At 37.6% G+C, this 23,232-nt stretch overlaps 1 protein-coding gene across 1 annotated transcript in view; it reads left to right on the top strand.

The window, feature by feature from the left end:
• The window catches only part of LOC121367939 (sodium- and chloride-dependent glycine transporter 1-like), a 32,215-nt gene extending 8,983 nt beyond the window's left edge, over positions 1-23,232 (top strand). The window contains exons 3-17 of the mRNA XM_041492402.1: positions 297-455; positions 907-1,225; positions 2,334-2,477; positions 3,748-3,910; positions 4,454-4,586; positions 5,822-5,956; positions 7,894-7,997; positions 8,796-8,920; positions 9,900-10,012; positions 11,396-11,524; positions 12,718-12,817; positions 13,809-13,909; positions 16,570-16,743; positions 19,073-19,246; positions 20,425-23,232. Of these exons, the coding sequence (XP_041348336.1) occupies positions 297-455; positions 907-1,225; positions 2,334-2,477; positions 3,748-3,910; positions 4,454-4,586; positions 5,822-5,956; positions 7,894-7,997; positions 8,796-8,920; positions 9,900-10,012; positions 11,396-11,524; positions 12,718-12,817; positions 13,809-13,909; positions 16,570-16,743; positions 19,073-19,246; positions 20,425-20,541 (2,190 nt within the window). The 3' untranslated portion in view covers positions 20,542-23,232. The remainder of the gene's footprint in view (positions 1-296; positions 456-906; positions 1,226-2,333; positions 2,478-3,747; positions 3,911-4,453; positions 4,587-5,821; positions 5,957-7,893; positions 7,998-8,795; positions 8,921-9,899; positions 10,013-11,395; positions 11,525-12,717; positions 12,818-13,808; positions 13,910-16,569; positions 16,744-19,072; positions 19,247-20,424) is intronic.

Raw genomic sequence — 23,232 nt, 5'->3', positions numbered from 1 at the left:
ATAAAGTGGGTGTTATCAGTGAACAAGAAATATGTTGTTTGGTGGGGGTTTTTCTTATTAATTAGGTTTAAAAGAGAAATCACCAAATTGGCGTCCAATGAGGTCTGCCTACTTACTAGAGTAGGAGTTTGTTTTGGGTGCTACACCAATTAATAAGATTTTTTTTTTTTTTTTTCAATTTAAAAAAAAAATAGAAATCCCCAAAATGGCGTCCAATGAAGTCTGCGTCCTTACTTGCTTTGATAGTAAACCAGAAATATAACTTTTTTATTTAATAATATTATTTGTTTTAAAAGAGAAATCACCAAAATGGCAACCAAGGAGGTTTGCCTGGTGGTCATGCAGCAGACGACAAGATCAACACCGATTCTCTCCCGCCAGGCACACACGTAGACATCCGTCCAGCCCCATCCAGGGACTCGTCTTCACAACCTGCATCAGTAACAGGATCACAGGTAATATTTTGCTGAACTTAAAGAATAGTACATGAGTCACTGGCCATTAGATATCATTTATTTTACAACGAGTTGTTTAAAACGTATCTAACGAGCGAAAGCAAGTTAAACACATGTTTAAACAACAAATTATAAGATATGTTATCTAAAGGACACGAATGTAGTATTCTATTTCTTATATATATATATATATATACAAAAAACCAAAAAAAAACCAGGTTTAAAATAAATTTACACGTCTTTTTCAACTAAAATTTACTTACAGCCCTTGTGCTTGTAGCTAATTGCATTTTATTTTATGACTAAAATGACACTGCTTTGAAAACGTTACACAACTCTTAACATAAGACTCTCTTTATACTCCGCAACGTTACGTAACGCTTTCCATTCAGCGTTTCGCCATTGTTGCTAGCCACATTAACATAATAATGTTGTATTTTGTTCAATTCAGAATGTTGGCAAGAGCGTTGAGACGATCACCACGACCAATTCCAGCAAGTACTTCTTTGATGAGGATGAGAACAAGGAACGGGGCAACTGGAGTGGGCGCTTCGACTTCCTCCTCTCAATGCTGGGATACGCCGTGGGCCTGGGCAACATTTGGCGCTTCCCTTATCTCGCCTACAGAAATGGGGGAGGTGCCTTCCTCTTCCCCTTCCTCCTCATGATGGCCATTGTCGGAATCCCTCTCTTCTTCATGGAATCATCGCTGGGTCAATTCTGCAGCAGAGGGGCCATGACTTGTTGGAAATTCTCTCCACTGTTTAAAGGTGAGGACAATATAGTTTTGTTCCTATCCCAGGCATATCTTCAATGTGAGTCGAAAATATGTTTCCAGGATAGGCGTGAGTGAACCTTAAGTAGACTGGGGTAAGCAAGCTTGATTTATACAACATGTAATTAATATATATATATATGTGTGTGTGTGTGTGTGTGTGTGTGTGTGTGTGTGTACTCTTCAAAAAAAGTAGGGGAACCTGAAATATTAATGTCAATATCAATTATTAGACCGAACATATGTTTTGACCACAGACATCCTAGTAAAGAAAGTTCAGGTCTGTTTATCAACACACCGAAACACATTCCATGGTTTGCACGTGCATCACACAGTTGCCCCGTACACGTGCGTGGGGTGTCATTCTCGATTTTGACCATTTACAGGAAGGTCGATTAATCACTGTGGAACATTATTTCTGTCAATCTGTTTCATTCTGTTGATCATACAGTTGTTATTGTTTTGTTTTTAGTTATTTTTATTGTTTGAATTTGCGATTTACTGATAAAAAAACACGTCAACTTTCAATTTTCACTTCTGACCCCAATCGTCCTTCAAGATCTTTGGTGGTCATAAAACCAACTGTAATACTGAACTACCGGTTGTAATGTTTGCCCAATTAATGCACTATTATCATATAACCATTCCTCATAGTTAATATACCTTACAATTTTGGCAATTGTAAATTATTATTTGAGTTCCCTTATGTATATATTTAGCACTGTACCTCCCCTGGTAGTGTAGTTGTGAAGCCATTTGGCTTCAAGTTAGTCCAAGAGCTACGGGGGAAGGGGTTAAGCGAAAAGGTCCAAAATATCTCTGAGGGTATTTTTGAAGTTGATAGGTGTCGTATTCCAAATTTAATCCACCAGTAGCCCTGTTGATTACATAACGATATCACTGAGTAGCAGCAGCGATGGTTTATATATATTTATGTATATAAATATGTGTGTGTGTGTGTGTGTGTGTGTGTGTGTGTGTGTGTGTGTACCCCCTCCCCCTTTTGGCACCTTCCTACGTCACTGGATATTATATGAATGATGACTTTGGTTGCGGCCACTCATATTTCTTTCCATCGGTACATATTTTATATTTGTGTTTAGGTATTGGTATTGCCATGGTGATAGTATCATCCATCACAGCCATCTACTACAATATGATTCTAGCGTGGTCTCTCTACTACCTGTTCGCGTCATTCACCAGTGAGCTGCCGTGGACGTCGTGCGACAACCACTGGAACACACAAGGTATGCAACATCAAGCTCCATGTGCATGTGTGTATGTGGGGGGGGGGGAGGTGGGCGTTTTTAATTTATTTACATTTTTAAATTAAATTATATAATGTACTTCATTTATATAATATACCATTGACTTATAATGAAGCATAATATGCATAAAAACATATTCAAAAGAACTGACAAAGAACTGACGAAGAACTTGCCAAGGCAGTAACGTCTAGTTTAGATCGACCTTGCAATTACACAGATCAGACTCCAACGGTCAAGATCAGAAATTTTTTAATTTTTTTGGATCACCGACTGATGTCGATCGTCGTAACACATTGCATTGGCGACAAATCTTGTTACACGCGATCGAGCGCTTGCTTGATGCGCGGTCTTTTTGGATCGATCCCCGTTGGTGGGCTTATTGGGCTATTTCTCGTTCCAGACAGTGCACCACGACTAGTATATCAAAGGCCGTGCTATCTTGTCTGTGGGATGGTGCATATAAAAGGTTCCTTACTACTAATGGGAATTTTTTTTAGCGGGTTTCCTCTCTAAGACTATACGTCAAAATTACCAAATGTTTGACATCCAATAAATCAATGTGTTCTCTAATGGTGTCGTTAAAAAAACAAACAAACAAAATGTTAGACGCGATTGTGGCATAATCGTAGTCTGAAGCAGAAACGTCAATCGGAAGGAAGGAAATGTTTTATTTAACGACACACTTAACACATTTTATTTACGGTTATATGGCGTCAGGCATATGGTTAAGGACTACACAGATATTGAGAGAGGAATCCCGCAGTCGCCACCTCATGGGCTACTCTTTTCGATTAGCAGCAAGGGATATTTTATATGCACCAACACACAGACAGAATAGCACATACCACGACCTTTCATATACCAGTCGTTGGAACGAGAAATAGCCCAATGGGCCCACCAACGGCGATCGATTCCAGACCGACCACGCATTAAGCGAGCGCTGTACCACTGAGCTACGTCTCCCCTTGTTAAAGGAGGAACATAAAAATTCTAAAAAGGGCGAGTTTGAGTTTGAGAGATATCTGTAGGGTGGTTCGAGGGCATGGTCCCTGGTATTTGATATACCAGTCGTGGGGCATTGTTGGGACGGGGAAAAAACAAATGGGTCAGCCAGATATAATAATGTCAATGTAATGTATTTTTTCTGTAGACTGCAGTTTAAAACTTCCACTAATAACCTGCTCCGAAAGCGTTAAAGAGTTAAATGGAACGTGTTACAGTACAGACGACACATTTCTTTTTTCTGTAGATTGCAGTTTAAAACTTCCACTAATAACCTGCTCCGAAGGCGTTAAAGAGTTAAACGGAACGTGTTACAGTACAGACGACAAATTTCTTGGATTGTGGAATGCCACTTTGTTCACTGCTGTAACGAAAAGGAAAAGGCGTCTACCGTCAGATGAGTACTGGAAGTAAGTATTAAGAATATTAAAAAGGCTTCAATATTTTTGTTTTCACTTAGCTTCGCCACTCATTTCCGAAACATAAACCTAATATGTGAATAAAGCAATCTGTAAAAATTGCATGTGTGCACCTGCATCAACGGAAGCCTATATTCATTAATCCTAGTAGAGGTATATTATATTCTTTAAGGGACCCCATAGTATGTTTTACAGGATACAATAATGTCATGGCCTTTTGTACATACCTTTACACAAAGCCGTTGATAGACTACTCCTGTAGCACAGCAAGTGGGGAAAAAGAGGTAAACAAATAATGAAGGTATAGAGCCGAGTCACAGTTAATTATATTCTGAAAACAAATAGAGCAATTATAAAATGCAATGAGCGCCTTGTTTTTGTTGCTGCTTCTTTTTTAGAATTATAACTGATGTGTTCATTTTAAAATAATCACAAAAATGTCATTTTAAAATGAATTTATACAAATATCTGAAGTATGCGCATAATTTTGTGCATATCGTAACCTAACCCTGATATTTGCTTGCTTTTTGTCAGTGGGTATGCCCTCAACGTGTCACCGGGTATTGAAGACTTCGGCACGCCACAATGGAAGCTAGTCTTATGTTTGATGTTGGCCTGGGTCATCTGTTTTTTCTGTCTCATCAAAGGAATAAAGTCAACTGGCAAGGTAAATGAAACAGGTGTTAACAAATGCCAAATATATAGGCTTCGGAAGATGCTAACAACTGGAGGTAGTAATATATTAATTTGCTTTTCTAATAGGGTCTCCACGAGTACTCGAGTACTCGGGCACGAGTCGATTCTAGCAAGATTCGAGTCCGTTCACAGGACTCGAGTAGGCCTATCCGTGCATGGTGGAATATAATTATCAACTATCAACGAAAAATTAAGACCACGAAAATTTCCGGTTATACGGTATAATGCTATAGACAATGTAGGCCAATAATTTCAGCAGTAGATAATAAACGATATAAGTTACGCAATACTTATATGATCATGCGCTAGTTTCTCTTTTAAACTGGCTGTCCATCCGTCACAATACTGGACGTATCAACCGGTTTCCAAATGCAATACAATGATATGATTTGGCATCCATGTTCAGCGCTGGAATTAAGACACATAATGCTATTTTACCTTTTTCTTTAGTCTTATCATCATCTAGTATAAGTGTCGGGTATTCGGGTCCGGGTCGAGTTTGACCCTCGAGTGGAGGCCCTTCTTTCTAAGGCGTGTGTGGAGTGGGGGAAATGTGGTATCTTCAGACTTGAGGGTAGGTGTGACAATGTATACTTGATGCCTTCTCATCCGCTTTCGACTCCGATGATATAGGTGGTAGTTCAACAAGTCTGACATGTATTGATAAAAATGCGAAACATAGTTACCAGCTCTGCAGTCAGCAACAAATGACCCATCAACATATTGCTTGAATATATATATATATATATATATATATATATATATCATGTACAAAAGTCGAGAATAGTATCAACGGTTAACAAAACCCACAAAAACAAACCAACAAATCTGTTCATCCACCAGTGGTAAAGTAGGATATTTTTTAAGGAAGAGATGTAACTTCAAATAGCGCAGTGTTCACGTAAGTTATTCCAACCTAAAACAAAATGCATTATATGTGTAAATTTACTCAGAAAAACCAAGGCGACAAAAGTATTGCATGTCCTCATTAAAAAGAAATACATTCTATACACGCATCTGCTAAATACTGGATTCTGAAGACATATTTTGGTGCGTGTTCCTGGGCACATGGAACATGAAAATAACGGTTCTGGCATTTCTGATGCACCAGTCAGTTATGGTAATATAACATATCTTTTCTCTTCTGAAGATACTGTACCGAAAAGAGAAGTTATATTTTAATGCGATTTTCTTTTTGTATTGCAGGTTGTTTATTTCACAGCTATTTTCCCGTACGTCGTGCTACTCATCTTGTTTATCCGGGGCGCCACACTAGATGGCGCAGTAGACGGGATGAAGTATTTCATTATTCCTGATTTCGCACGTCTCGGAGATGCCAGGGTAATTTAGGTTCTCTTAGATGAAATCAATTCCCATCGTCGATAATGTTAACATTTTCTAATGAAACTGATGTTAAGCCGCGTGTCACTATCGGCATACCTGCTTGGCCATATGTACGCGGGATAACGTTGGTTTTGATCAGATCTGTTAACAGAGAACTCCAAGACGAAATACCAAGTACGATCTAATTTGCTTCGTCTGGAGACACTGGAAACATGTTGTTGTTGTTGTTGTTTAATTGAACATTAGTTTGTCAAAATACAGAAAACTGTATTATAGGAAAATATGAACCTGATACCCGAAATATATCAATTATGCTTACCAAGTCCTAGTCGTCGAAAGATGACTACAACTGGAGTGGGAAGTCATATTACTTTGAGGTGGGGATCCATAATTTTCAGAGTTGGGGAGGGGCAGTAATTATCATTCATCACAAATATATCAAAGAATCTGTCCTGAACAAAGTAATGTTTTCCTTGAAAAAAATAATTTCCCTAGTTGTGAGGAGTGGACACAAGAGTACACTGCCCTCTGCCAACTCTGAAAATAATACATTGGAACCCCCCCCCCCCCCCCGGTCATATTAAGACGAATTAACATTTTACTGGCCCGATCAGTTGCTGACATCTTACTACGCCTATAGTTGGCGGCAGCTGCTGCCCCATACACACTGTCCCATATGTCAATGAATACAATGGTCTACAGTTTTAAAAGAAAATAATATCAAGCATTTTTATGGTTAGATGTAGCCTTTTATTAAGCAGTGTAACATGATCAGACGCAAGTTACTATATCTATTCACGATCTCCTTCTTAAGAAACTTTATCTACCAGGAGCTAGATCTATGGAGTATGGATGTCTGAGTTACTTTCACAAGCAAAGCCATATAATTTTATAATAATATCAAGGGCGGATCCAGAATTGTGTAAAGGGGCAATGAGATGAGATCCCAAAGGAAGCGAGATCTGTGATGGGTTCGGGGGCATGCTGCCAGGAAAGATTATATAAGTAAAAATGCTCAGAGACAGTTTAGTGTGGTATAGCCTACTATATATAGCAATTGTGGATGATGGATTAAAACAAATCATTATATAGGGTCACAATTTCTAGTGGGGGCACAAGTGACATCATATTTTTATCTCTATATAGAGCAGGACAAAAACTAAACAAAAACCATGCATTTTTATCCTCAAACGGAGAGCATGTGCCCTCCCCGCCCCTCCCCTCCACCCGTGTTCCTATGGACCTGAACACTGTTATTGTTCTGAGTCTACAGACTGTTTTCCACGTGTCCTCTTTCTGGCTCCACGCGAAACGCTGTAAACGGTCTATCCAAAAATCGGTTCTATCAATGGCAGTGTTTCCATATAAGCAGCGCGGTATGCAACACTTTCACGCACGCGCCATATTAAAACTCGCGTAAATTTTATGGAAAACGGCTCATGTGCTTTAGAGATTAGTATAAAAATAACTAAATATATATATACATAGTGGACGTGAATAACACTTGTAAGTTTATACATGTGGTAACTTTAACTACACTTTTCCCATATCAAATTGATTTTTAAAGTGGGCATCCATCAATTCGTAACGTTGCTTTGTTGTTGTTGGGTTTTTTTATTTTGTAGGGGAGAGTGTGTTTGTCAAGAGTTCTGTATTATTTTTAAATCATTTGTAATTTTTATCAAATATTTATTAACAATAAAAGATAACAGTAATAAAAACTGCAATACAACCAGACAAAAATAAGGTTTGTTAATTTAGATCACGGTGATGATGAAAGGACGGGATGGGGTGACAAGTGTTATGTAATTTTACAGGTGTGGTTATTAGATTTTATATTGTAATGGAGTACAAAAATTGTCAGATTTTGCGTTGAATAGATATTGAACGGCCCCGGGCCCCTTAACTATTTTTACCTTGTATTTTCATGACAGGTGTGGAAAGATGCAGCAAACCAAATTTTCTTCTCCATGTCGATCGCAGGAGGTGGTCTTATCACGCTCTCTAGTTACAATCGATTCAACAACAACATTCTCAAGTAAGTTCACAGGCCTTACATATCACTCTCTTAGAGAAATCCATTTATTTGTCTGGCTGATTATTATCTTTGTTTGTTTACTTATTTATTTTGAAGATGTATTTACTGATTGTTCATGGGCGGATCCAGGAAATATTTTTAGGGGGGGACCAAAAAAGAAGGGCACATTGACTCGTCAAAAGGGCACCTTACTACAAGTTTTGATATTTACAAATAATATGAATTCCTACAGTTCTACGTCATAATATACTAGCAATAATGAAGTAAATTGGCGTCACTCGCGTTAGAACCTCAATGGGGCCCCATTGAGACTCAATAACACAGACACATATCTGCAAGCTTGCGCATGTACACGAAAATCTTGATTTCATTTATCTACAATATAATTATTGTTTACTTAAAAAAAAAAAAATTCTACAAACAAAAAGGGCACTTGGACATTTTGAGGGCACTTGAACAATTTTGGGGGGGGACGCGTCCCCCTGGTCCCCCCCTTGGATCCGCCCATGTTGTTTTTAAATGAAATGATAAATTATATCTCGAACTGTAACCAAGCGGAAAATATGAACCGTAGGATAAGGAGGGCGGGTGCGGTGGTTGGTACAGACCCCACGCGAGAACAAATATATATATACTTTTTTGTGCTACTCTATATAAATAAACATAAAAATCTGGCTTGCGCCCTCCTTCACACACACACACACACACACACACACACACACACACACACACCTCCCCCCCCCCAAGTCCCACCCCCACCCCCACCTGTTGTACTCATATACTCGGTTCCTTTTTCAGAGATTCGCTGATTGTGTGTTTTGGAGACTCGTTGACATGCATATTTGCTGGATTTGTCATATTTTCCTATCTGGGTCACATGGCCAAAAAACTTGGTGTTCATGTTAAAGATGTAGCAACAGATGGTAAGTATCAATGCTGATCTCATTTATATAAGAAGGGGTTCTGAAGAAGTGTGTCTCCCCAATCCAGTGAAATTCGTGACTTTGCTCTTCTTTGTTTCTCTTTCTTTTTTGAGGGGGTAGAAAATTGTTCAATAACTCAAGCAAATTTTTAATAATTCAAGCAAATCCTTAAGCGCAGCTATGCCTAAGACATCTATGGTTAATTACAAAATTAATTAACTGATTACTGTTTAACTGAAATGTATAAAATGAGGACAAGATACTTTAAAAATATGGTTCACAGCCAAATATAATAATAAATTAGTTGTAGAAAGTAGGAATTTTTTCCCTCTCATAAAATTCCGTTCAGTATATACTGAATGTACTATGGGATGGGTGGGGGTCAGGTAATGCCTTACAATGTGTTAGGCATACAAAACGTTGAATAAGGGAGGTAGGTGTTTGGCAAGAATTGTGTAGGCCTAATGTTTTCAAAACAATGTCTTATTTTTATTCATGAATATATGTTCCAATAATTGGAACTAGGGTAATAGCCAACACAAAATTCCAAAGGAGCAGTGGGTAGGAACATAAATTGGTTAATCTAATGCAGCTACTTAAATATTGATATTTTTTAAACTTAAAGGGACATTCCTGAATTTGTTGCATTGGACAATGTTTCAGACTAATAAAATATTTCTACGATTAAACTTACATATTAAATATATTTTCATGTTTAGAATACCAGTGTCTGTATGTTCAATATGTTTCTGGTCGTCTTCATATTTGTAAGAAGCCCAAACTGGATTTGTCTTCAAATAATTTCGTATGTACGAACAAAATATTTTAGGAAATAAAATGAAATTTATGCTAGTACAAATATTAGAACGATCAGAAACACATTTAATATACAGCCACTAATATGATATGCAGGAAAATATATTTGAAATGTAATTACAATCGTTAAAAAGTCTCAGGAATGTCCCGTTAATGTTTGCAGGAGCTGGTTTGGCTTTCGTGGTGTACCCCGAAGCGGTGTCCAGTTTACCTCCGTCCACACTGTGGGCGATCCTCTTCTTCTTCATGCTGCTCACTCTTGGTCTGGACAGCCAGGTAGGAATTTTAATATTATATATTATACTGATGGAAAGCAGACCTACCCATGAAAACAATAGTGGGGAGCGATTAATTGCTCCCCAAACATAGATTATGGGTAGCCATGTAAAATACTGTCATTGATATTTAATATTAGCCTGCCCCCAAAATGGAAGCTCATATGCCTATGGCAAATATTGACTGCAACCTAAACCCTCATCCACAATAATAGGAAATAGCTGTGTATTAGTGGCAGTCAATCCCATATTGCATCTATAGCCTTTATTCTAGTAGTGATTTAAATTTGGTTTCAAATAGGGATGTGACACAGCCTGTTGGTAAAGTGCTTGTCCGATGCTCGGTCAGTCTAGGATCGATCCCCATCGTTGAGTTCATTGGGCTATTTCTCATTCCAGTGAGAGCACCACGGCTGGTATTTCAAAGGCCGTGGTATGTGCTATCTTGTCTGTGGAATGGTGCATATAAAAGAACCATTGCTATTAACGGAAACATGTTGCAGGTTTTCTCTCCAAGACATCCAAATGTTCTCAAACTGGGTTTTTTTTGGTCTCAAATACTAGTATTCCTTCATTCTATCATCAGATCATACTGATACTAATCAATGGGAGGGCCAGTGGGGGGGGGGGGGGGGGGTTAATTTGTTTAAATACATGACTTTTTGGGGAGGTTTTCACAAATACTTGTTATTAGATTGTGTAAGTATTGACAGGCTGGTAGGTACTGGGTTCGGATCCCAGTCGAGGCATGGGATTTTTAATCCAGATACCGACTCCAAACCCTGAGTGAGTGCTCCGGAAGGCTCAATGGGTAGGTGTAAACCACTTGCACCGACCAGTGATCCATAACTGGTTCAACAAAGGCCATGGTTTGTGCTATCCTGCCTGTGGGAAGCGCAAATAAAAGATCCCTTGCTGCCTGTCGTAAAAAAGAGTAGCCTATGTGGCGACAGCGGGTTTCCTCTAAAAACAGTGTCAGAATGACCATATGTTTGACGTCCAATAGCCGATGATAAGATTAAAAATCAATGTGCTCTAGTGGCGTCGTTAAATAAAACAAACTTTACTTTTTTGTGTAAGTATTGATTGTTTGGTGCTCTGCATTTCTTTTCTTTTTAACCACAGCTCTATACATTTGAATTAGAAGTGTTGTTGTTTGGTATTTTGTTTTAGTATTTTATTATTTTTTGTAGGGGTATATCACTGGTGCTTTCAGTGAAGTGACTGAAAAATATGTTTGTTGGATTTTATACATAGGACAAAAAAAGTAAATGTTTTGGGTCTCAAGTGGAGGGGGTGGAAATGCCTCCCCCGGTTTCTTATGGCCTTGTAGCATATATAAACTCTATTAGATTGTTTAATATTGTCTTTTTTCCCATCCCAGTTTGCCATGATGGAGACGGTACTGACTGCATTCACAGATCAGTTCCCACACCTCAGGAAGAAGAAAACGTGGGTCATACTCGCCTTGTCATTCTTGTTCTTTTTACTGGGATTGCCGCTCACCTGCCAGGTACGTTACTTTTTATTGTTAAAGTGACAGACCCCAGTTTTTAAACACTGTTTTTGATAATTTAAATTAGAAGTACTTACATTTTATTATTTAGAATATTAATTTTTGTACACCTGATGTGGTTCTGGTCATCCTGGTTTTTGCAATACTCCAAAATGCAAATTTATCATAATTCTAAAAATGCACGTTTGTATTTTCCTGTTTAAACATTACATACTTTAGCCTCTCTCTGTTATAACCTTATCCAAATGTGTGTTGCAGGTTTGTAGATTAAGTAAACTTAGTGTCTGCACCTTTAAGAAAAAAGAAATGTCATGTCATACACATCCATCTTAATGTTTTATTCAAGGAGCTGTTCACAATTGTAAACAATTCCACAAGCATTAGTCTATATATTGCCATTGATATTTAATCCTTTTGTAGCACTGTTTTTAAATTCATATGCAGTGTACATACAGTATCATACACGGAGGGGATAGTCAGGGCACAGCCAGAAATATTTTAGCATTACGCACATCGCTTTATTGGGGAAACTTAATTACTGAAAAATGGAAGAGGATATTTTATAGAACAATTACAGACAGCCTTGACCTATTCCCAGATTTTTTTGCATTGCGCACATGCGTAATGGGTGCCAAGCCTTTGGCAGTTTGAGTGGACTAACTGTATTTTCTGATTGGTTTTTTTCCCATTCCAACAAATGCCTCACGACAGGTATATCACAGTCTGTTGTATGTGCTGTTTTCTCTGTGGGAATGTGCAAATAAAAGAACCTTTGCTGCTAATGGGAAAATGTAGCAGGTTTCCTTTAAGACTATATGTCAGAATTACCAAATGTTTGAGTGTGAGTGTGAATAATTTTTACATGCTCATATACCACTAGAGTTTCAAGCATGTCCGTCTCGGGGCCTGTCTCTGGAAACCCATTGACATCCAATAGCCGATGATTAATAATCAATGTACTCTAGTGGTGTCGTTAATCAAACAAACGTAATTTATCATCTTTGTTTGTATTCTCACATATAAACTGAATAGGGCTAGAGGAAACTCAAACATATTAACTGAATTGCCCTTCTAGCATTCATGCACTTACCTTTGTTTGACACCCAGTAGCCAGGTGTATTTTTATGTTGTGTGTCATTAAAGATTCATTCATTCATTTATAGATATGCTATATTCTGTTATTTTCTCAGGGTGGAATATATTTACTACAACTAATGGACACATACGGAGGTGGATGGACACTCATTATTATTGGCTTCTTTGAAGTAGTGGCCATAGCATTTATATATGGTAAGTAGGCCTATACATTTCACTTTCAATTCAATAGCTGTATTGACACAAATTAGTTTTTAAGTATCTAGTCATATGTCTAATGAAAACATCAAATGAAAGGATGGAGAAGAAATTGAGCAGACTTTGACTTAATCAATAATTATCTCAGAATGTTTATTAAAGTATTTATATTCTTTCCTGACTTTATAAACCCTAGCTAGTGCTACAAGTATCAATCGATCAGTTCTGTACACAAAATATATCACACACACACACAGAGAGAGAGAGAGAGAGAGAGAGAGAGAGAGAGAGAGAGAGAGAGAGAGAGAGAGAGAGAGAGAGAGAGAGAGATTAATAATAATAAAATGACATTCAGCAATCCAATTAAATTTATTGCACATTATCAAACAATCTGGTGTCAGGGAACAAAGATAAAAAAAATTGCTTAACAATTAATTAACATTCTAGTAGGTAGGGGGTGTCATGTGAATGGCAGGGAATGTTCTACAATGATTTTAACACCAGGATGAGTAACCAACCCTCTTTGTATGGCAGTGTGACAGATAGGCAGGGAATGTTCTACAATGATTTTAACACCAGGATGGGTAACCAACCCTCTTTGTATGGCAGTGTGACAGATAGGCAGGGAATGTTCTACAATGATTTTAACACCAGGATGGGTAACCAACCCTCTTTGTATGGCAGTGTGACAGATAGGCAGGGAATGTTCTACAATGATTTTAACACCAGGATGGGTAACCAACCCTCTTTGTATGGCAGTGTGACAGATAGGCAGGGAATGTTCTACAATGATTTTAACACCAGGATGGGTAACCAACCCTCTTTGTATGGCAGTGTGACAGATAGGCAGGGAATGTTCTACAATGATTTTGACATCAGTATGAGTAATTAGTGTATAGCCTATCAAAAGATCAATATATTCCCCACCAAAATGAACATAAATGTGTTTGAAGTGTGTATTTTGTTAAAACAATTTCTTTCTGGACAGGTGCTGAGAGATTCTTCAATGATATCAGAATCATGACTGGACAAAGACCATCAATTTACTGGAAGATCTGCTGGTATGGATTAAGTCCTGTCACCATTGTTGTAAGTCTTGTTTTGCAATAACCTATTGAAGACTTGTAACCGACCTCGGTGGCGCAGTGGTTAAGCCATCGGACTACAGGCTGGTAGGTACAGGGTTCACAGCCCAGTATCAGCTCCAACCCAGATTGAGTTCTTAAGGACTCAGTGGGTAGGTGTAAGGCCACTACACCCTCTTCCCTCTCACTAACTACTAACCAACTAACCCACTGTCCTGGACAGACAGCCAAGATAGCTGAGGTGTGTGCCCAGGACAATGTGCTTGAACCTTAATTGGACATAAGCACGAAAGATAAGTTGAAATGAAATGAAGACTTGTAGTCATTGAATATGTAACATGTTTTCAGCCATACTCTTTCATTTAAAGGCATACTGTCACGGATTTAAGGACCTTATTTCTCTAAAAATGGATAATAAATAAAAATTACATTAATTGTTGGAAATCAAATCTAGCTATCACATCACCTTAACTGAACCATGATGGAGTGAAATCAATGCCAACTCTCTTGGCAATTTTAGTTTTTGAATTATGGACCATTGCCATAATTCAATTATTTCAATTACAAAATATCATTAATAAATGGAGTATGGTAGTTATGAAGATGGTTGAATAAAGTACATTTAGGGACAAATCAAATTATTTTTGTTCAGGTAATACTTTGTTAGGTCATTAAATAGGTCAGTGATCTGTGACAATATGACTTTAATACAAGTATCCCAATTAGAATTTGAAAACTTATATATTTTATTCATTTACGGTCATCATGTTTGTAATATCTCAACATGGACAGTTTTGTGTAAAATATTTTCATATCTAACTCTTTTTTTTCTTGTAACTACCTACATGTAACATAATTTGAAATAATTATGTCAAAGAAAAAATAGCATTAATTTATTGATATAATGCTTTATATTTCAAACTCATTTATATTTAAAATTGGCTTTTATTGCCTAGATGTATTAGATGCAAGCAAGTTAATCCTCTATTTAATGAATGCAAATTTTGGATAGTCCTTTTGTTTTAAAGTTAGCATATTTTGTTTTGTTTAGTTTAAAAATGGTGAAACACCTGATAAGAGGAAATGTTTTATTTAATGACGCACTCAACACATTTTTATTTACGATTATATGGCGTCAGACATATGTTTAAGGACCACAGATACTGAGGGATCTTTTATATGTACCATCCCACAGACAGGGTAGTACATACATACCACAGCCTTTGATATACCAGTTGTGGTGCACTGGCTGGAATGAGAAATAGCCCAATGGGCCCACCGACAGGGATTAATCCCAGACCGACCACGCATTGAGCGAGCGCTTTACCACTGGGCTACGTCCCACCCCTAAACACCTGATAGTGACACATTGGAAAAATCATATTGCCAAAATAACCCTTTGACTCTGCTTTTTGCAGAGATCCAATTTTAAAAATGTAAATGGTTTTTTGTTATTCACTGTCATCTAGCTGGAGATTACCCTATATTACTGCAATCTTGCAATTAAGAAAATGCCCATGGCCAAACATATTCTTTGGAACAATAGTCTCCACAGCATTTTCCACCCAAACATTTTGTGGTCAGTATGCAAGAGAGTTTAATTTGTCAGTATTACAAAAATAAATAATTCACTAAGAAATGTGACACCAAAAATTGAAAGTTCCATGGCCAAATAAATGCTGCGAGAAACTGAACACACAATAGCAATCTCTATGGCATTGCCAGGATTGCTACTGAGCCCCGATTCCTTGTTTACTATCTTCTGTTCCAACCAGTGGTCCACAAGGCTGTGGTATGTGCTGTCCTGTCTGTGGGAAAGTGCATATAAAAGACCCCTTGCTGCTTATCGGAAAGAGTAGCCTATGTGGCGGCAGCAGGTTTCCTCTAAAGAAATATGTCAGAATGACCATATGTTTCACATCCAATAGCCGATAATAAGATAAAATTCAATGTGCTCTAGAGGCATCGTTAAATAAAACAAACTTTACTTTTGTTTACTATCCTCACCCCCTAGTTAATATAGGCTAAATATGGTTCTAGTCAGTGCACCACTACTGGTATATCAAAGGCTGTGGTATGTGATATCCTGTTTGTGGAATGGTGCATATAAAAGATCCCTTGCTGCAATAGGAAAAATGTGACTACGTGTCAGTATTACCAAGTTTTTGACATCAAATAGCTGCTGATTAATTAATCCATTAATGTGTTCCAGTGGTGTCATTAAACAAAACAAACTTTATATTTGCCTGGGTGGACTACGAGAGAACACTGTGAAATAGAGTGATAGTAATAAACAAAACTGTCTTTTTATCTTCACGTGGGTGGACTACAAGAGAACACTGTGAAATACAGCGATAGTAATAAACAAAACTGTCTTTTTATCTTCACGTGGGTGGACTACAAGAGAACACTGTGAAATACAGCGATAGTAATAACCAAAACTGTCTTTTTATCTTCACGTGGGTGGACTACAAGAGAACACTGAAATACTGTGATAGTAATAACCAAAACAGTCTTTTTATCTTCATGTGGGTGGACTACAAGAGAACACTGAAATACTGTGATAGTAATAACCAAAACCGTCTTTTTATCTTCATGTGGGTGGACTACAAGAGAACACTGTGAAATACAGTGATAGTAATAAACAAAACCATCTTGTTTCAGTTTATTTTCATCTTCACGTGGGTGGACTACGAGCGGATGACGTACGGCGACTACCTGTACCCGGAGTGGGCCGATGCTATGGGCTGGATCATGTCCCTGTCCTCCGTGCTGGCCATCCCCATCACCATGATCTACAAGATCAACAGAGACGACGAGGGAAGCACCATCGCACATGTAAGTAGCAGGATTAAAATACAGGCATTGGAAGATCTAAACTTGGAGATGATGAGGGAAGCACCATCCGCTATTTAAGTAGCACGATTAAAAATATGGTCATGTAGAGCTGGGCGGTATACTGTATATACTGTTCGGGATCAGTATCATGTCAATACTGATTTACCATACCTAGCAAATTTCAAAATATAGAAATTTCAGTATTATTAAAAAATGTTTCCCGCCATTTAGTAAAGCACTAACAATATATCTGACGAACCCAAAATGGGTTGGGTATAAATCAGACAAGAACCTTGTATGTGGAATTTAATTTTATTTAGATGAAATTAGCGGGTGAACCTTAACTCGGGCATTCATTTAAAGTCGAGTATAACGAAAATACCACTGGCTATCGGCATTGGTAATGTGTCAATACCGAATACCGTACCGATACTGAGGTAAATCACCCCAAAAATACTGATATCGATACCGAACCTCAAATTCCAATACCACTCAGCTCTAGTAAGTAGCATGATTGAAAATATAGGCTTTGGAAGATTTGAACTAGGAGGTGAGGAGGTGGTGATGGGGAGGTTCATAATGTTACAAACTCTATCCATCTTGGATATTTCACATCCATTGGCATAACACATAACCCTTTCTTTTATCATATATGGCAGGAGGTGTAGCTTGTAAATGCAGGGCTGGTGGAGTGTATTTGAAAGTGTGTGTGTTAGGGGGGGGGGGGGGGGGGCACTGCTAGCACAATGGCATATGGGATGGAATTTGTGAGTCTAAAGATACCTAAACCTATTTATTAGGGAGGGGTTGGGGCAAGCTTCCCCCAAAATGTTTGAATTTTAGGTGTTCAAATAGGGCATTTTCAGTCTTCTAATACAATAGTAGGGGAGAATGGAAGGCATGGCCCCACAACAACCCCCACCAGGTCTGTGGCCCTTATGATAAAGACACTAAGAGTGTTTGCCTGAGGTACATGGGTCATTGTTGGACCAAGTAGGATTTTTTCCAGTTTCGTCCAGTGTTACACAACTTACTGGTTGTATGCCATGATATGTGTTTTTGCGTCTGAATGAAGAAATATACAAAAGATTCCTTGCAGCTATTTGTTAGGAGAAGTCTATATATGGTGGCACCACATTTCCTCATTTCCACATAGCCAAACTATAATATAATCTGTCCCATTCTCCTACAAAAATGTTTTTTGTAAATAATTTTAGTTTGTCTTAAGAAGAAAAGTAAGTGTTTCGAAAGTGTTTCGAAAGTAACAAAAAAACACACAACGAAACCTATTTTTGTGTGCAATTTAGAAAACAATCAGCTCAGAAATAAATAACTTGGAGTAAATTCCTGTAGGAAGGGCTACCATATAAGTGTTCATCTTATTAAGGCTGAGCAATACAAATGTATCAATCAACTACTTGACATATGCTTATATTCACTGAAGTCATTCCACTGAAGTCGTTCAAAGGCCATGGTATGTGTTATCCTTGCTACTAATGGACAAATATAGAGGGTTTCCTCTCCAAGACTTTATGTCAGTATTACCAAATGTTTGACATCCAATAGCCCATGATTAATAAATCAATGTGCTCTAGTGGTGTCGTTAAACAACAAAAAATCTCTGAAGGTTCAAGCATGTCTGTCTTAGGCACACTCTCCAAATTTCCCGGCGGATGTGTCCAAGTAAAGTAAAGTTTGTTTTATTTAACGACGCCACTAGAGCACATTGATTTTTTTATCTTATCAATTATTGGACATCAAACATATGGTCATTCTGACATATTTTTTTTTATAGGAAACCCGCTGTTGCCACATAGGCTACTCTTTTATTTGTGCTTCCCACAGGCAGGATAGCACAAACCATGGCCTTTGTTGAACCAGTTATGGATCACTGGTTGGTGCAAGTGATTTACACCTACACATTGAGCCTTGTGGAGAACTCACTCAGGGTTTGGAGTCGGTATCTTGATTAAAAATCCCATGCCTTGACTGGGATCCGAACCCAGTACCTACCAGCCTGTAGACCGATGGCCTAACCAGGACGCCACCGAGGCCGGTCCATGTGTCCAAGATGGCAAGGATAACTCATTCAGAAGAATATACAGGGCCGTTTGGGGGGGGGGGGGGCAACTGAGTAGTTAATAGTCTGAAACTCCTTAAACAGTAAAGAAGAGAATTTGATTTAAGATTTTATTTTCAAAAATTCTGGGGGAAATTCCCCCCCCCCTTGCTCCCCCCCCCCACACTAGCTACGGCCCTGATATATGTCTGTTGATCATGTCAGCTAAAGTAATTACGTAAATTAATCAATTTATACATCTTTGTTTAGAAAATTCGGCTGCTGACCATGCCGGCCAGAGACTGGGGACCAGCCCTGCCACAACACAGGAAACTAGTCAAGGAATATGTGGACGATTTCGTCATCGACCCACAGGAAACATTACCACCCAAAAGCTACTATAATCTTGGATTTAGTTCTACCACAACTTTAGGCAGTATGAAGGTATGTATTTACAAATATTGTGCTTATTTTATTTGTCACCTACCGATCCAACTGGAGGGGAACTATAGGTTTCATCTATGTCCTGTCTGTCTGTCCCATTTGTCCCACATATAGTTTTTCGGATATTGTGTTTTTAGAATGCCTTGAGATATTGAGCTGAAATTGTGTGTAGAGCTTTATTGTGTACTGTTACAGTTCAAGTTTGACTTTTATGTTAATTTACCCATTTTTGACAGTTGTGGCCCTTGGACTTAGGAGATATGAAAATTTGTTTTCCACTTTGTTCTTTGGCAATGCCTCAAGAGATATTTGGCTGCACTTTTGTTTATAGCTTTATCAAGTTCAGTCACAGATCAAGTTCGACTTTCATGTCAATTACCCATTTTTCACAGTTACGGCCCTTGAACTTGAGCAATATAAAAATTTGTTTTCCAGACCTTTTTTTCTTTGCAATGCCTGAAGACATGGAGATGAAATTTTGTATAGCTTTATCATGTAATGTTACAGATCAAATTTAACTTTCATGGCGATTTACCCATTTTTCACAGACTTTATTATACAAAAAATTGTTGGGCCCAGTAGGCGACATGTATTATTTAGCAGTACTCTCAGAATGCTTGTTTTAATCAAGTCTTAGACTTATGAATATCATACATAATAGTATATACTAAAGTGCCCTTTATGTATAAGTGGTGCCTCCAACTTGCCTTGGTACCTTAATTTCTGTTATTAAACCAAAGGCAACACCTGTTGTGACACCCCCCCCCCCCCCCCAAAAAAAAAAATATAAAAAAAAAAATTACAAAATAATAATAATTAGGATTTGACCCCTGGTTAAACTATTTGTTATAACAAACTATGTTTGTGCATATGTGCAAATCAATTTTAATCAATGAACAACTGTTGCTTCTGTTATTAAACCAAAGGCAACACCTTTTGTGGACCCCCCTCAAAATTAGGATTTGACCCCTGGTTAAACTATTTGTTACAACAGACTGTTTGTGCATATATGCAAATCAATTTTAATCAATTAACAACTGTTGCTAATAAAAATTTTGAAAACAAAATATTCTGTGTGTATGTTTGTGTATTATTATTATTAATGTTATTATTGTTATTGTTGTTGTTATTGTTATTGTTATTGTTGTTATTATTATTATTATTATTATGTTTTTCAGTATGGAAGCAGCCAGATTTCAGTGAACTCTGCTGCCCAGTCAGATTATACAGCTGGCGGGTCCATCAGTACCAAGGTCTCCCGCGGAACAGAATACTCGTTTGAATCAGTAGTTTGATATCTACTGTCATTAGGCTCCTGCAAATCATAACTGTTTTAAAGGAAAGGAATGTTTCTTTAATAACTCAGCACATTTCAAACTACAGCTATTTGGTGTCTTAACATATGGCTATTTGGACATGTGGTCTAGAATGAGAAAACCTACTGCTAACACATAGGCTACTCCTATTAAAACACAACAAGTGATATTTTATAATTACCTCCCCCCCCCCCCCCCATAGGCAAGATAGTACACACCATGGTCAATGACCACTGCACACACAAGGCCTTTTGTGATGGTAATAAAATGAAGAGAATTAAAGTTACAATTTAAACTTCTGAGTGGTATGCATGGCTATTTGCACCATTTCGATGTTTTGATTGACAGCTGAAAGTCCAAGTGTGACAGCTGAAAGTCCAAGTGTGACAGCTGAAAGTCCAAGTGTGACAGCATGAAGGTCTATCTGCTGTCAATCAAAACATCAAATCAAAAGCATGCAAATAACCATGCATACAACAAGTAACTTTATATGGTAAATGACGTGTATCATGCCCTTAAGTAACATTGCATGGTGTGATAAGGACGTTTGGTGCAGTGTTGGGTGGGATTTCAAAAGTGTGCGGTTATACACATTTATTGCACACTTTTCTTAATGGGAAAACAACTGTTATTTCACCTGTGTATTAGCTGAGGTTCAGACAATCAATTTGTAAGCAATGAACCATTCCATTTATTAGTATAGTTTATACATTGTCAAATATATACGCACAAATGACCATCTTCCATTGGTTGTTATAGTCAAGACATTTCTTCTGCTTCCCCAGGCCTCTGGAAAATTAAAGTTTAACTGTTTATGGATATTACACTAAACAAATTATAAATAACCTAGTTCAATTTCGTGTAACCTATTACAATCTTATACTGTATATGATGTCACATGTTTCAATGGCATAGGAAGGTGCCAAAAAGTGAGTGTGTGTGTGTGTGGGGGGGGGGGGGGGGGGCACATATATAACCATGACTGCTGCTACTGGGTCAACAAAAGCTTCCTACAGAATCACCAGTGTGTTAAGACTTGAGCATGTACCAGGCAAACAAAACTGTAAAATATTAAATACGTTCAGGGCTGGTGCAATGAAGTATGGCATTATGAAAAGACCTGTTAATATTAATACTAAACATTTGTAACACATTTAGATGTCCTCTTATCTACAGAGGTTTGTTGTTTGTTAAAAATATTTTGTGACTATTTTAAACGACATTTATCTGCTAATATTTCTAACCTGCATAAATACTGGAAGAGCATGCATATTACGTTTTAAAATATTAGTCCGCTACCGATCTTCGGTCTGTCAGTCTGTCCAAAATATAGTTTTTCTGGGATGTTTCTTCACAATTCCTTGAGATATTGATCTGACATTTTGTGTCTAGCTTTATCATGTACTGTTATAGAACAGGTTTGACTTTCGAGGTGGTTTACCCATTTTTTTGTGGAGTTATGGCCCCTGAACTTAGGAGATATAAAAATTTGTTTCCTGAACTTTATTTTTTGGCAACGCCTGAAGATACTGAGATGATATTTTGTGTATAGCTTTAACACGTACTGTTTCAGATCAAGTTTAACTTTCATGGCGATTTACCCAGTTGTGGTCCTTGAATTTAGGAGGTACGAAAATTTGTTGGTTTCGGTAAGGGACATGTATTGTTTTAGCAGTACTCTCAGAATGCTTGTTTTATTAATATTATACATAAATACAGTCAGAGGCAAATGTAGGATTTTTTTTCTAGTGAGGGGGATGTATTTTGAAAAATGGTAACTTACAGTACCTGTATTTCAAAGTACATGCGCATACATTATATATATATATAAAAACTCCTGAAAAACATCCAGTTGACCAAGATATTACATGCTCCAAGTAAAAATACAAATAATTGTTTATCCATATACAGTGAAACCCACTAAACTAGATCCTCACAAGACTAAGTAAAACGTCCAGTTTTTAGGGGTATCCTTTTTAGAGAGGTTTTGTCCTGTACTGATATTTAAAAAGGGACTGTAAAAAATGTTGTTTTGAGGGAGTTCTGGTCTACTGAGAGTGTTCTGGTCTACTGAGAGTGTTCTGGTCTACTGAGAGAGTTCTGGTCTACTGAGAGTGTTCTGGTCTACTGAGAGTGTTCTGGTCTACTGAGGGAGTTCTGATCTACTGAGAGAGTTCTGGTCTACTGAGAGAGTTCTGGTCTACTGAGGGAGTTCCGATCTACTGAGAGAGTTCTGGTCTACTGAGGGAGTGCACTGTATTTGTTACCTCCTAGTGCCAAGAGTACACCCATATTCTGAATCTGCAACTGACATGAAAATATTTTTATAATCCAGTTTTGTACAGGGTTTTTTTATTGGTTATTACCAGACAATTATTTGATTAACTGTCTGGGAATTTTTGTCTTCCTTTTATAATAATCATACGTTTTATATGTATGTTAGCAGTGTATTAACAACACCCTTTTTAAGATTTCTGTTAATATTTTATTACATACCATTTTACAAATATGTTGTAGTATATTTTACGACATGACAGTTAACAAAAGTGTAACATTAACAAGACCACTTTTTAGGGTTCTGTTAATATTTTATAACACTAAAATTACCCCTTTTATAGGTTATATTTACAAATATGTAGTTTTAACACTGAATAAATGTTTTTAAACAAA

The sequence above is a fragment of the Gigantopelta aegis genome, chromosome 3 (genome assembly GCF_016097555.1).
Source record: "Gigantopelta aegis isolate Gae_Host chromosome 3, Gae_host_genome, whole genome shotgun sequence".
Lineage (NCBI taxonomy): Eukaryota > Metazoa > Mollusca > Gastropoda > Neomphalida > Peltospiridae > Gigantopelta > Gigantopelta aegis.
The sequence above is the reverse complement of the archived record's forward strand: the minus strand, read 5'-3'. Positions and strand labels throughout refer to the sequence as shown.